The 15,659-nt window shown below is 38.4% G+C and overlaps 1 protein-coding gene across 8 annotated transcripts in view; it reads right to left on the bottom strand.

Moving 5' to 3' along the window:
* The window catches only part of EMSY (EMSY transcriptional repressor, BRCA2 interacting), a 76,388-nt gene extending 61,040 nt beyond the window's left edge, over positions 1-15,348 (bottom strand). For 5 of the 8 annotated variants that reach the window (XM_024572542.3, XM_045181833.2, XM_045181834.3 and 2 more), the window contains exons 1-6: positions 15,133-15,348; positions 13,328-13,436; positions 7,705-7,804; positions 6,010-6,084; positions 4,665-4,706; positions 1,104-1,279 (exon numbers count right to left, since the gene is read on the bottom strand). In XM_024572542.3, the coding sequence (XP_024428310.2) occupies positions 1,104-1,279; positions 4,665-4,706; positions 6,010-6,084; positions 7,705-7,804; positions 13,328-13,397 (463 nt within the window). In that variant the 5' untranslated portion in view covers positions 13,398-13,436; positions 15,133-15,348. The remainder of the gene's footprint in view (positions 1-1,103; positions 1,280-4,664; positions 4,707-6,009; positions 6,085-7,704; positions 7,805-13,327; positions 13,437-15,132) is intronic. The other 3 variants (XM_024572544.4, XM_024572543.4, XM_045181832.2) reach the window with 2 other exon arrangements.
* Between the last annotated feature and the right edge of the window lie 311 nt (positions 15,349-15,659).

The following is a 15,659-nucleotide window of genomic DNA, read 5'->3' as shown; positions in this document are numbered from 1 at the left end:
CAGTATCTTGAATAACAAGAAGCAAAAATAGCTCTAAGGTATTTATTTACTGAGTACCATGCACTATGCTAAATCTTATCATATATTATTACTAATTGTCACAATACCACACCCACATTTTAAGGGTGAGGAACCCAAGGTTCACAGCAGCTAAAAAATTCACTGGAGGTCACACAGCTAGGAAATGGCAAAACTAAGATTCAAACATAGTTTCCACTATTGGAAATCCTATATTCTTTCCGCTCCACTAGAGAGTTGGTGGATAGAAAAGGTAAAGTGGAAGAAAAGACACCTCTTCTACAACAAAGCAGAAACTCAATGGAGGTCAGGTTTGCACACTGGTACACTGGCAACTGTCTCTCTCTGAATATAGCTTTCTTCAGCTTAAAAAGAGAGCCTGGCATGCATGAAAAGCGTGTTTCACTCTGTTCCACAGCCCACTGCAAGTCCAGAAAAGACACTTCCCTAAAGTCAGCTGACAACCACATTATTTTCAGGGTGATTTTCATGTAACACCAAAGTAAGCTACCTAAGTCAATCCAAATGTGTGCTCTCAAATTTAATATTACGCTCGGTGACCTCAGGAGAATTCACAGGTTTTTAAACTACATATCAATCACTAGATTAAATAACAATAAGAAAGCTTTCTCCATCTGCCAGGTAATCCCTATTTGATTTGGCACATTGACTAGAACAGAGAAGCAACATATACCATTGATTCCAGAAGACAAAACAGAGCTTTATATTCTAAAGTACAAGTTCAGCATCTTTCCCCAGCAGCTAAATGAATGACTTCTATCATCTTATTTATTTTCCATGTTACCCATTAAGACCTTTTACTCACTCCTAACAAAATACACTGATAACAAAAATTCATTCCAAAAATTTTTGCAATTTTGTGATTAATATAATTTACACTTTGAACAAAAGAGAGATTTAGTTCTGGCTGAGACTAAAAACTTAGTTTATAGTTTCAGAATAGGAATTGCTCAGTGTTTTGCAACCTTTAAACATCGGGATAAAAACAGATGAAAAAAATAAGACAGCTTTTCTTGAAGAATCTAAGAAAAGTCATCTCTATTCACAAATATTTTTCTACTCACCTTCCTTGCTTCCTGTTTCTGCAGGCACTGGAAGAGATGCGTTGTGCTGGATAGCTGCATTGGCAACAGCATTAGCTGTTACAGTGAAGGCAGTTTGGGGAACCAGCCGAGGCATCAGTGGTACCAAACGACGACCTTCAATGGACCATTCTGAAGAGCTATTAGGTCCAGACATACTGAACAAAAAAGAAAATGCTGCTACAAGAATTCTTAATCACCAAAAGGAGAATAAAATATGTTTTCTCAAACAAATATAACTTTTTAAATTTATAAAATATCCTAGATGAATACGAGAGGGTTCATTTTAAGCAAGACCAAAATTATGAACAATAATCAGAATTCAAGGAATTTTACATATACTTAGTTTCTTACATATTTTTATTCTATAATCTGAATCTTACAGTGAACATAATTGAAACTATAAAAATTTTTCCTATGCCTTCTAAATAAATATCGACATTATTTTCATTAGTTTAAATTCAGTGGTGCTAATAAAAACCAGCATTTCTACTAACTTTAAAAACTTTGTAGTTAAACTAGAAAGGTAAAAAGTATTCATAATTTTTAAAATCAGATTTTCCTTAATAATTAAGGATGGAATTCAGTGAACCTTTACAAAATTATCTGACTGCCTGCATGGTCAGAGATTCTAAGGCTTTCAAAGATGGGCAACTGAGGCAGTAAACAAGAGAGCCAGGAGAGGTAGAAGAGGACTGAATGTATCACTGCACGTTTCCCTGGCAATGTGTTATATTATTATTTTTACTAAAATAGACTAGATCTGAGGACGCCAGAAGAAATCTGCCACTACTTTAATTTTGTTTATTTATACCAGTCTTCACTCTAAGTATTTGAGGCTGTTGAACTCTACCTTAAGCAGACACTACTCTCAGTTTCTCTAAACTTTCTGAGCAAATTTTATCCCAGAAATCCAAACAGCGGTTGAAATATGAAAAGATAGTTGCATCACCTCTCATTACTTGGCTCCGTAAAAGGTAGCTGTGTCACTTCTCCTGACTAATTAATGTCTAGGGTTGAGGTTGAAAAGCCACTCAGAATCAATCAACCTCTTCACTAAATCAGAAGTATTTCTGTACCTTTTTCAAAATCAAAGATTTTACAACCCAACCTAGAGTTTAAGATTCTCTATGTCCACTGATTCTTCATATTTAGAGTACATAAAAGCCCTTAATTAAGGGATAGGGGAATGATAATAATAATGACGGTAATAATGATAGCTAACATCAACTAAGCACTTATTATATGTCAGGCATTGTTCTAAACATTTTACATGTATCACTAACTCATGTAATTCTCTCAAAAATCCTATGAAATCACTAATCTTCATTTTACAGATGGGGAAACTGAAAGTTTAACTAACTTGCCTAAGGTCACACAGCTACTAAATGTCTCCTTCAATAATTATATATCATGCTACTAAAACTATTCACCACATTATAAGTAGAAAGTATTAAAATGTTCAAATGTGTTTTATGTCTAACTTTTGTCTTTGATTTATACTAATGGGGCACTGCTATCTAATTACTACCAACTTTCACTGAATGGAACAAATAAATTACTTTACAGCTTGAGAAGGATTTTCTTTCACTTCAGAAAGGAATTTCTAGGAGTTAAAGAATTCAACTGGGTTACTATGAGAAACCTGAAAATTCCCTCCTGACTTAACACAGTCCTACCTAAGACAAGACAAGAGTTCCTAGGACCCCAGTAACTCTCACATATGTGTTACATTATCTCCAAGTTGATTCTAGTTCTGAAACAGAGTGGTATAAACAAGAGACACAGAAAACAACTACCGCTAATTGTCAAAGGAAAAAGTTCTAAAAGCTATTCAGCATTTTCTTGGCTAACTCCTATTTTGCTATCATTTTATTAGAATATCACTAATAAATTTGCTTGGTGAGAGTTTACCACACAAATAAAGTGGTATCTACACTTACCTGGTTCATTGTTTAAATGGTGGCAGAAATTATGGAAGATTGATAATTTGAAACACACAAATATATGCTATTGAAAAGATAAAATTTGCAGCGCAAAAGACACAACTACAACTTTTAATCTATAAATCTTCCAAATTTCGACTTATGCAAACATGCTCAAACTTTGTAAGTGATGAAAAATTAAACATCATGTTAAATTTAGATAAAAAATTCCTATCTGCTTAGTAATGAGGGTGTAAATATGCATTAGTTGCACTAATCATCTAAACTAAATTTTAGAAGTTTTTAACATCTTACTCCAGGGCTTCCCTGGCATACCTGAGTTATACTAAGATGGAAACCTGGCTCCAGCCCCTGTTCTGAGAAATCTAACATGACATCCTTTGGTGTACAGGGCATCAGCAAGAAATCCTCATCTTCACATAGAAAATCACACAGTATCCTATGATGCTGGGCTCGCGAAGGAGTTAAAAGAACAAAAATTCAAGACTGCCACTTTCTGTGAACTCTAGAGACAATGCTGGCAAAAGTGGCTTAATTAAAAACTCTGAAGCCCCTTGACATTCCAGGCTTTAATACTATAATATTCTGACATGTTTCTGAACTGAATTAAACTTAATGTATGGTCTGGTGCAAAATAATAAACAAGTGTTATGCTTCAAGCCACAGGCAAGTTTTGGGGGGGGGGGGTTGTTTTTTTTTTTTGATTCCACACATCCCACGCCTTTTGTTTCTACCTCCTTTGTGCTCAATCTTCTCAGCTTTCTCTTCACCTTTCAACCACATTCCTAGGGCCTAACTGCTGTTTTGAGTGGGGGAGGGGAGGAAAGGGAGAGGAGAAGGGGAATGCAGTCAGTTCAGATGCATTCCTCCTTGGCTTAAGTTGCTTTTTTCAGGCTTAGAGTATGACCCCCTCCTATGGATATTCTTTGAAACTAGGCTCTGTTGCTACCTCTGAGGGAAAGGCAGAGGAGACGGAGAGAATGAGGGATCTATGACTTCCTCACAATTCCCACTCACTGACCTTTGGGCTCAACAAGTAAATGTGACATCTGGTCAAATTAAATCACAATATAAAATATTAAAACAGGAATATTGAAAGACCTAAGTACTTTTAAAATAGACACTGAGATAAACTCTTTTCAAAAAATTAAATTCATGTATTAAAGAAATCAGAAAGAAGAGGGGGAAAAAAAAGAAACACAGGCAGATAAAAGCCAACTCTCAATTATCCATGCTAATAGATAGAGGAGGGAAAGGGAGAGGTCAAACAGATTAAAGAAACTCATATTATCTAAAAATACTTTGTCAAATACTTGAAAATTCTTCCAGCAAACTTTTTCCAAGACAACTAGTAAGTCGTAAAATGACTAATTAAAATTTTCACCTCCTCTCCCTTCCCACCCTCTGACTAGAGGTACTCCCAAGCAGCAAAATGGCTAAAGGGTGGGCAGTATTAGATGGGGAGGAGGGGAAGAGAAGGAAAAGCGAGGGGCACGGTTAATTTGTAAATGGAATATGCGCCCCTGAATAATTGAGAGCTTCAATTTTGAAATAAATACAAGAAAAAGCCTGAAATAATAATAACCTATTTGCATACCTGTAACTTGGTCTTTCACCCAAATATAAGGATAAATTCATTCTTTAAAGGGGAAAAAAGGAAAAGGAGACTAAATAAATGTTATCCTTTACGTATGACACTGATGCATCAACTTACAACTAATTGCCCCACAATACTGTTCCAATGGTTTCAATTTTGTATCTAAGTGCCTCTGAATGCAAGCTATTGTTAACTACTCCATTATCTAGTACATACATTTCCTATTACCAGTTCTAAAATTAGAATCTAGGTTCAGTAATTACTTTTAGAGCATCCCAATTCAAAATTAAAGAAGGAACCCATTAATATTATGTTTCAATCATGCTGGCCTGACAACTAAATACTTAATATCTCTAATGGAAAATTTCTTTCTTTTTTTTCCCTTTTAAATTTCTGCAGTGCATATATCTGCCACTGAAAACTCAAAATTCAAATAGCTAACGTTTCAAACTTTGCAGTTAAAAAGGAAGTACCCCATTTTATAGTTTAAGTAAAATGAGGAACAGTGAAGCACAACATGAAGCTAAGGAATCTTTGAGGTCAACTAGTTTAAATGCACTATTTATCACATTATGAAAATGCACTGAATTTTTTCCTTTAGTTTTATTGCACATTAAGACATAAAATTTTTAAAAATGTTATGCTATAACGTATTTTATGAAATATTCCTATCATCTTGCATTCACATTTAAAGGATAATCTATATTTCTTTTTCTATTCTTTAGGAGGCACTGTCTCCATATGCACTCTACTAATGCTAGATCCATGCCCTTAGTCCTCCACCACCCTCCACCCCATCTGTCAAGTAGTTACAATGATCTAAAAACAATTTGATAAGAATGCTTTCTAATTTTATTTTGTTGGATTTTAAGAATATACTGTATTCATATTTCTTAAAAGCAGAGCCTATTTTATAATCTTTTTGTGAATCTCAAAACACATGAAATGTTATCAAAAAATTTATAATGCCAATTTATAAGGCAATATATATATCAAATACCATTACAAAGAACCTCTGAGGTAATGTCAAATTTGGGGAGCAGCACATCACTTTGTAACTGAACTTTATTTCAAGTGAATCATGGGCTAAATTGTGGTGGTCTTTGGTTATATAGAGATTACATTGTAACGGGATTTGACCTGAGTATTAGAGCTTGCCTAGCCAAGTGCAAAACCATAACCAATTGAATAAACAGTTAATACCATTATGGTCAGGATCCCTGAGTATAGACGTATTAGTATTAGGATAAAAGACTCAGGAATCTGCTACACAATAAGAAGACTGTTTCAAAACTATATTATACTGCATCATAAAAAATCAGGGGTGGTATGACTAATGGCTTACTTATGTGCAATTGTTGTTAACCGTTCATCATTTACTGCTCTCCGAACTTCAGCACGGTGGCGTTCTGTTGAGATGCTATGAAAAAAAATAGCCATTATAGAACTCTGCCAAGCAGGCAGCTCTTTCTATACTTTCATTAATGTTTAAGTCAACATTTTGCTTGAAGGAGGGGGACTCAAGATGAATTTCTGAAAAGGTAAAGATGGGGCCTAACATATATCTTCAAATGCTTTATTGAATTAAAGTCATAGAAAAGGATTCATACTGATTCTGTGTAACTGCAGAGAGAATTAGCTACAAATGAGAAATCCCAGGAAGACAAATTCAGCCTGATATCAAATCATTACCTCCAAAACTCAGTAATGTTAGACCATGTTCAAGATTAGCAGAGGTTCCTATTATTTAAATATACAGCCAATGAATGACCCCTAATCACGCAGGAGAAAGTCTTCTGAAGTCCTTCTAAAGCTCAAGAGTCCATAATTTTATGTTCAATGAATATAATAAAGAAATAAAAGTGACAAAATAATCTGCTTCTGGTGGCTAGATACTACGAAACTTAACACCAGGACATTACCCCTTTATTAGGCCACATTTGAGCTGTGTGTCTTCTACAGTATATCATGTTACCACTATGGTAAAAATGTGCTTAAATTGACCCTGGTTAAATACAGGTAAAATGAATACTACTAAACAATTGAAAAAAGGCTACACCCATTCCATTCACAAATACTCAATAAACTAAATGCCACTCTTCAAATTGTAATCTTTATTACATAAGCCTTATGGACTAAAATAAAATTTAAGGGGCTAGAAAGCAGAACTTATGAGGAAGTATAAACAACAAACAAGAAAATATAAACTGTTAAATATGAAGACAATAAGATTGAGGATTTGTCTTAATAATGCCCCTATGCTAATGTTAAATATAGGAAAAGCCTGTTCCCTACTTTCACTTTTTAAAAAATTTGTTTTAAATGTAGAAAGGAAACTTCTATTAAAACAGAACATTTTTTGAGAAAGCTCAAGATGTTAGAATGGATTAATTAAAATATCAAAGAACCCTTTTCATGATAATTTTTTAATGAATTCAAGTGCCACTCTAACAATGGGAAGCTAAAGGAATAAACTATCATTAAGGTTTTGACTACAAAAACACCACCCATTTCTATAAATTAAGGCAACTTTCTAGTGTCTCCTCTTTCCCCTCAAAAAATGTGACTGGTGAACCAGAGGGTCGCCAGTTCAATTCCCAGTCAGGGCACATGTCTGGGTTGCAGGCCAGGTCCCCAGTAGGGAGTGCGTGAAAGGCAACCACTCATTGATGTTTTTCTCCCTCTCTTTCTTCCTCCCTTTCCCTCTCTCTACATAAAATCTTTGAAAAAAAATGTGACTGGGCCACCCTAGATCTTCATATCCAGTTGTTGCCAGCCCTTCTTTCCTCCACCCATGTCAAAAATACCCCCCTTTCCTAGAGGGCACAAGCCAAAAGTAACTTCCCTTAAAGCCTTTCTGATTATGTTACAGAATAAATGGTAAACTGCGTAACTTTCTATAACAAAGCACACAACTGGGATGGGATGTTTAAGCACCAACAACTTCAAGGTCTGTCTTCAACCTGAGTGTGGAAAGTACTGACAGCCCTCAAAGTGAACATTCTAGAGTCATGTCTCACAAATTTTTGTGATAATTTACCTAAGAACTTTTGAGAGTTCTCCAAGAAGATCTTTCTTTTCCTTGGTGAGATCCCCCTGTGCCCGAAGTGCACTGATAACTCCAGCATATGCCTCCAATTCTAGAAAAAGAAAATTATTTTATCAAGAAAGGCCTTCAATATTTCGATACTGTGGCTACATATAGTGAAACTTCAGGTCAAGAAACCTAAAAATCAATTAAAAATCAATATATAAATACTTTTTAAAATTCCTCTAAAAAGTTTTATCTAATAACACAGATTAAAATGTGGCTTTCATAATTTTATATCATTTTTTTACTGCCTCAAGAAGTCATATATATAAAATGTATAAGTAGAACAACCTAATAGTAAATATTTTGCCTCCCACATTATCACTAAAGAACATTTAACTCAGATGCTACCAACAACTGGAAACAGGCTCTAAATGATATAAGGCTGATAAAAGAAGTTCTTAGCATTACTGTAAGGTGCCCTCACTACAATCCTTTAAACAATTCCTTAAGCTTGCTTAAGAATTCAAACTGTATTCCACATACCCCCTGGGTAGGTGAGAGTACTGAGTACAGTGCCACTGAAAAAACTACTAGAGCCCTGGCCAGGTGGCTCAGTTGGTTGGAGCATTGTCCCCATACACCAAAAGGTTGCAGGTTCGATCTCTGTCAGGGCACATACCTACGATGCAGGTTCAATCCCCACTCAGGGTATGTACAGGAGGCAACCAATCAATGTTTCTGTCCCACATCAATGTCTGTATGTCTGTCTGTCCACCCCCACTCTTCCTCCATCTCTTTCTAAAGTCAATAAACATATCCTTGAGTGAGGATTTTAAAAAAAGAAAGAAAGAAGAGAAAAACTACTGGAACAAATTCTGGCTCCAGCACTGCCATTTACTAGTTGTGTGACCTTGAGCAAGCCCTCTCTCATCTCTGAGCCTCAGTTTCTTTATCTAGAAGAGACTTTAAAGGTTCCTCCCAGAGCTAAGATCTTCTATGAAAACCACCATTAAGCCCTGGCTGGTGTGGATCAGTGGATTCAGCGCCAACCTGTGAACCAAAGGGTCACTGGTTCAATTCCCAGTAAAGGCACATGCCTGGGTTGCAGGCCAGGTCCCCAGTTGGGGGTATGCAAGAGGCAACCACACATTGATGTTTCTCCCCTGCACCCCTCTCTCTGAAAATAATAAATAAAATTTAAAAATAATTAAGGCAGATTAGGGAACATGAATTGCTCTTACAGCAACCAGGACTTAATATACTGAACCCTATTGCCAGATAGTTTCATTTCACTATCTTTTCACAGCAACAGCCACCATGAAATGAGACTGTCAATCCCTAATGCAGGTTAAAATATAAAACCAGAAAGTCCTCAAAGGCTCCCAATGAACCATGCCTGCCTTCCAGGGCACTCCTTGTGTACTACCTTTGTATATGAGGTACACTCATATACACTGATCCCCTCCCACAATGATTTGGCACGTGACTTGCTTTCATCCATGAAACATCAGTATACGTGATACAAACAGATAAGCACTTGCACACAGGGCATGGCTCCCTTGGAACCCTGAAATCACCAAGCCATGTAAAACCCCAGAATAAATGGCCACATGGAGAGAGAGGTACAGCCATCTCAGCTGAGCCCAGTCAGTCAGCTAAGCTACCAACTGAATACAGCCAAATGAGACAGTTCAGGTAAGACCAGTAACCCACAGAATCTTGAGAAATTATAAAATAGTGGTTATTTTAAATTAGTAATACTATAGGACAGTTATAGCTGAGTAAAACAAAATGATGGAAAGTAAGTGTCCAGCCTACAGTTATCTTCTTACTAAATGCAAGTTGCTACCAGAATTTGCTATAGCCAATGCCTGACACACGAGAGACACTCAATGTCAGCCAGTAATGAAAGCAAGGGTACCTGTATCCTAAGCACTACATGAATAATAAACTAATAGCCTCATTCAGGTCATACTACTCACAATTCTGTAAAAAAAAAAAAAAAGAAGAAGAAGAAGAAAAGAAAAAAAAGCTTTATTTCTGGTCCAACTGAATTATCCCAGATGTAAACATCCCACATGTCCAATCTGCGCTGGATACTAGGGCGATGTTTCACAAGGTCTCTCTGGAAGGACAAAGCTCTGATGCTCTGGAGTAGTGAAGGAGATCCTTAGCTCCAGAAAATATATTTTAGCTATTATCAGGACCCAAGCAGAGTTCAGAAAGGCTCTGGGGATAACAAACTAAGAAACCACTATACTCTAATGTTTATGCCCCATTTATGAAATATTTTATTCAACAAGTCAGTTTTGAGTCCTACTATATATACCAGATAGTATGCTAAATCTTGCCCTCAAGGAGTTAACTCTAGAATAAAGCTACAATGAGACAAGTCATCAGATAATTATAATACAGTTTATAATACAATGGTAAAGGCACAGGGGAGAAACTCATCATCTAGTCTGAAAGCATAAGCTTTAATCAGAAAAAGAACTGTGCTCCAGGAAGGCAGGCAAGGGGAGAAAAGGCAAGAGAAGAAAAAGGCAAATGTGCAAAAGGGATAGAGAATAAGAGAGCAGACAATACTTCATACAGACATCAAACTTCCAGTAAGTGACTATTTTGAGAGTTTTATACTATAGGGAATAAAAACATCTCTGTATTTGGACAGTCACTAATTCAAACCAAATTCCCAGTTGAACATGGTACTACTAGATACCATGGAGAATATTTATATAAACAAAACAAAGTCTCTATCCTCAGGTGATTAAAATTCAAAAAGGGGCACATGTAAGGGAATACAGAAGGATAAAAACGGAAAAGTAGTTTGGTGCCAGACTAAGAAAAGCCTCTAATTCCAGTCTAAAAAGTTTTTATTTGATAGGACTCAGTAATTGAATGTGGAAGGAATGGCAGAAAGAAAGAAATCAGGTTTTGCAGTTTACAGAATATTTAGGAGAATGTCAATATCATAGGAAATTGAGAGGTCAGAAAGGGGAAAGTGGTTTAAGGAAAAAGAAGTTGACTTTTTGCCTTTGAAATTTATGGTGAGGGTGACACTATTTCAAAAGAAGTGAAATTAACTTCTTCAGAAATGTGACAAAGATTTTTGACATCTCAAATCTCACTCCAAGTCTAACTAAAAAATCATGCACAAAAGTAAGAGGTGGCAACCTCACACAATACTGAGACTCAGAACAGTTATCATAGCTACAAACGCCAAGGTACTTCTCCTTCTCCAGAAACTCACTCATTGTAAAGACCTTTAATAGCTTCCCAACCTCCTTCACATTTGTTGATTTCTACTTTGATGGGTATCCTCAGATACTGACAAATATCAATTTCTGATATTAATTTTGATGCCATTCTATTGTAATGTGAATTCTAATGACACATAAGTACAGTGAAATAATAAACACATGCAAACACTACAGAAAATATAAGATTTACCAAATCATTTTTATAAAGCTCTCAACCCATTCCATTTAAACACATCAGCCATTTAATTATACTATAGTCCATAAAGCCCCCTGTTACGAGTTGTAGCTCAAGAATCCTCATTTTAAACAGGGAGGTGGGGGAGGGCAGGATAAAAAAAAGGAAGCATTTAACTATCACTGTTATGGTCAGTAGATCATAAAAAACATTCTCTATCCCAGTTTCTTCATATTTAAGTAAAATCTGTATGTTCAGCATCTTACCTTACAATGATTTATAACTATTTTTAAAAGGACAAAGCTAATTCTTAAAATATTTTAAGCCAATTCTTAAATACAGTACCTTCTCTAAACTTCGAACCTAGAGCTAGCATTGGAAAAAAAGGTTTCATTATTATGATAATTAGCCAGTGGGTGGAGAGGAAGTCTCTCTGCAAATCACCGTCAAGGCTCAACTCCCAAAGTAAAAGGGTCATTGTAGATGACACTAGCCTGTAGGAAGGCTGTTTTCTTTTGTATAGAGCAGCTCTCCAGTAGCATTACTCACCCGGCTTTTACTAAAATTAAGGAATAATTTAGACTTAAAGGTTACCATTTTTATATTTAAACTTAATGTCTTGATTCATGGCCCCCAAAGCCCAGAAACTTTAATCAGTCTGCTGTAGTTGTGATCTGTTCCTCTGTGGTTACTTCAGCTATGAAATAAATATAAGCCCAACTGTGTAGTTGATAGCTAGCAAGTTAAAGCAGTTGAATGTAAGTGAATAGAAAACCAACTCAAATTGGTACTAAAAGTTTGAATATAAGATTAAAGAAAAGATAAAGGAATGATTGACCAAAAAAAAAAAATTCTCTAGTTGTGCTAAAATACAATGCTAAGTAGTAGTTTAAAATAGAGAAATTCTCACAGTGGCCTGAGGGGAAATAAAAATGGCCAAAGTTATTAGCAGGCAGTGCCAGAACAGCTATGACCAGATTTATACATAGGGGTTCCCAACAAACATTTCCTTTGAAGAAAAGATTCATCTGAAAAAAAATTAATTAATGTCTGAAAGCAACTGCTTTAAAATACTATCATCTCAGATGTCAGGCACTGTGATACGCCCTTTTTATAGATGGTTAATCCGCAAAACAAGCTCAGGCAGCAGGTATCGTTAGCCTTCCCTTACAAAAGTGTTAACAGATTTAGGAAGACTAAATAACTTGTCCTTGATTATGTGGGTCATCAGTAACAGAACCAAGACGCAAGGGTCAGTCTGAATTAAAGGCCTACACTTTCCCCTTCAAAATCATAGATATCTAAATAATTCACATCTATTGCTAAATATTTAATATTATTTTCAAGTATTTTTTCATTTATTGAGCACTTACTATGTGCTAGCCTAAGACTACAGTGGTAAATAAGACAGATGATAAGGTCTTTCTTGGATCTTACAGGCTAAGGCAGCATTTCTCAACCAAGTATCCTCATTTTGAACCAGAGAATATAGAAAATGATTTGAGTAACTCTTTTTCTCACTTTTTCCATAACAAATACCATTCTAGTTGCATGAGGAGAAGTTAGTTCATTACATGCAATGGATGCCTTAGCACTGGGGCTTAATTCCCTAAATACTAGTTGAGCAAGGCTGCTGTAAACAGAAAAGAAATATATCCTATATAATTCATTATAACCATGTAGAGTGTTTTATTACTGATAGTGAAATACAATTTGGGAAAGTCAGCATAGTTTATTAACTTACAAATGAGAAACAACATGTAATTCACACATTCAAATTGCCAGGGAATATGACAGGAACCATATTCCCTGGGTTGAAATCCTGACTCCAGGACTTACTGTCAGTATTACCTTGAATTCTAAGGTTCAGTTTTGTCATCTGTAAAATGGGGACAAAAAAACCCCAAAAAACCTACCGTTTTGGTTTGAGGATTAAATGAGAATGTAAAGAACTCAGAATAGCCCAGTAACCCTCAAGAACTCTTAGTTGCTATGATTATTATGATTCATGCAGCTACTACGTACAAAGCACTATGACAGGCATTGGGGAAATAACAATGAGTAAGATGGGACTATACCTCTACAAAGAATTTCTAGTGCAAAAAAGGATATGTCATCCATGCAAATGGCCATGATCCAAACAAAAAGAGAAAAGTATCACTGAGGTATAAAACATCAAAAATGAAGAGCATACCCAATTTTCGAAGAATCCTTTTGCATTCATCCCTGCTGAGATCCAAAAGGGTGGGCCACACAACAGGCATTGTTGCTTCTTTTTGGTAGCCCCAAAGAGCTTGTCTTTTCTATCAAAACAAAAAATCAAATTACCAAAGTACATTCAAAAGGCCACTCACCTGGAGAAACAAAGGCTAAGAAGTAAAACCAGTAAGGATATCTCACAATCCTATTTCACCACCACACTTTTCCAACTTCTGACAAATGAAGAACTAAACCACCATTTGGGAGCTTACTATTCCAGTCTATGACAGTGGAAAAGGCACCTCTGACAGTGGAGTCAGGCACCTCTAAATTCTAGTTTCAGGTTTCAACTGCCTGGTTGTGTGATCCTAGGAAAATTGATATATCTGAGCATATGGTTTACTCATCTTTAAAACAGAGGTATCATCACCCGGTTTGTTATGAGGATTGGAGAACTGTCTCTGCGAAGTTCTTATCACCGTGGCTGCTACGTTGTTGAATAAACAGGCACTACTACGTGTGTTAACCCTGAAGTTACTTGACTTCTGCTGGCTTTTTCAACTTATGAGTTACATGAGATAAAATATGCAAAGATCCTAGCACGATAAGTGGGTTACTGGATCTTAATGAAGAACATTCTCCTCTATCATAACAAAAGATGAATGTACACCCTATAGTTTTTAAACAACCATTTACCAAAAGTTTAGATGCCAGGAACTTACTTGGTAATGGAATTCCCTAATCTGGAGGATAAAAAGACAACAGAGCTGGGCACCCGCACAACACCTGCTTAGCACACAGTAGGTCAGCTGTAAATATCTGTCATATAGATAAATGAAGGACTGAGAAGAGCAAAATGAATGAATGAGTGAAAAGAATGAACGAAGGAGCGAGCTCACTGTCTGGTCTAGGAGTCAGACATCAAAGCCTGAGCACTGAACTACTATATCCCGTTCCGGTCACTGGGGCTGCTAAATTCCAACTCCTCACCCGGAGTTGAGTCCCCATCCCCCTGCTTCCCAGTCCTCTCAACTAAGAACCGACGCCGAGCGAGGAGAAGTGGACAGCGCGCCCTAGCCGGCAGGATGACATAAAGAAAAGGGGTGGGGAGGAGAAACAAGGGGCAGAGCCAAAGGAATCCGCTCCCTCCACAACCCAGTCCCCGCCTCCCGGCAGGATCTCGGAGGCGGCCAGCGACCGCCGGAGTCAAGCACCACGTAACGGCATCCCGACGAGTCCCCGCCAGCGGACCCCACCGCATCGCACTGGAAACCCGGGCAGCAGTTACAGCCGCCGGATCCCGGAACCGAGATTTGTATAATCCTTCCCCTGCTCAAGTGTCAAGGAGACAAGCCCGCCCCGCCCCCTCCCCAAACACGCACTCCCGCAGCACCGCCAGAGCAGCCAGCCCACCCTCCTCACCGCGGCCGCTCAGCCCCGACCTTGATGTCAAGCCCACGACCCAAGCCCTTCGGACCAGTAGCCGGTGTCAAGGGGCCCCGGCCAACATGAGCGCTTCGCTCCCTCCTCTGCGAGAGGACATCAAGGAGAGTAGACTCGTGGACAGCAGGCAGGCGACCGAGACTCACCGGGAAGGTCCCTGAGCTGGACCTCCGAGATCCCAGCACGAGGCCTGCCAGAGTCCCCCTCAACCCACCTCGGGAGCCCAACGAACCCGTTAGGAGACAACGGAGGATGAGGCTGGGCGCCCCAAGCCGGGCTCTGAATGCTCGGCCCAGCGCTCCTCCAGCCTGGCTAATCTGCCAGCTCTTCCCAGCACCGTGTCTCAGAGTCACCCACCTGCCCGGCCTTTCGGGGCTCATCTAAAAAGCTCCTTCGCCAAGACTAAGGGACACCAGGAATTGGGTTTGTTTGCGGTGCCTCAGAAGGGGCAAGATGGCGACAGGCGTCAAGGCGCAGGCGCAGGCGCGCGCTGCCAATCGGGAAAGGTAGTTCGCCTTTCCCGCCTTTGGGAGAACAGACAGCAGAAGGCTTCCATGTTCCCGGTCCCTCTGATCCTCCGCGTTGTGAAAGGAAACGATAGGCATCGCGAGGGGTACTGGGAGTTGTGGTCCGAGCCCAAACTCGCGCTGTCGCACGCGCAAGGAGGACTGGGACTGTAGTTTCCTTGACTTCTCCTCCACCCGCTCCTCTGAGCCTTCGCGCGCCTGGCCTCCAGCCGTCGTCTCCAGCCAATTAGCTGCGCTCTGTGCTACGTGGGGCGTCACACGAAACGGCCAAAATGGCTTTCGTGACTGTAGCTGAAGTTTTACCGCGACCTTTATCCTAAGCGAGGTTAGGGACGCTGGAAAAGCAGCCTAGTCCCT

The sequence above is a fragment of the Desmodus rotundus genome, chromosome 5 (genome assembly GCF_022682495.2).
Source record: "Desmodus rotundus isolate HL8 chromosome 5, HLdesRot8A.1, whole genome shotgun sequence".
In the NCBI taxonomy this organism is placed as follows: domain Eukaryota; kingdom Metazoa; phylum Chordata; class Mammalia; order Chiroptera; family Phyllostomidae; genus Desmodus; species Desmodus rotundus.
Note: the sequence above shows the minus strand (reverse complement) of the source record. Positions and strands in the feature narration are given on the sequence as shown.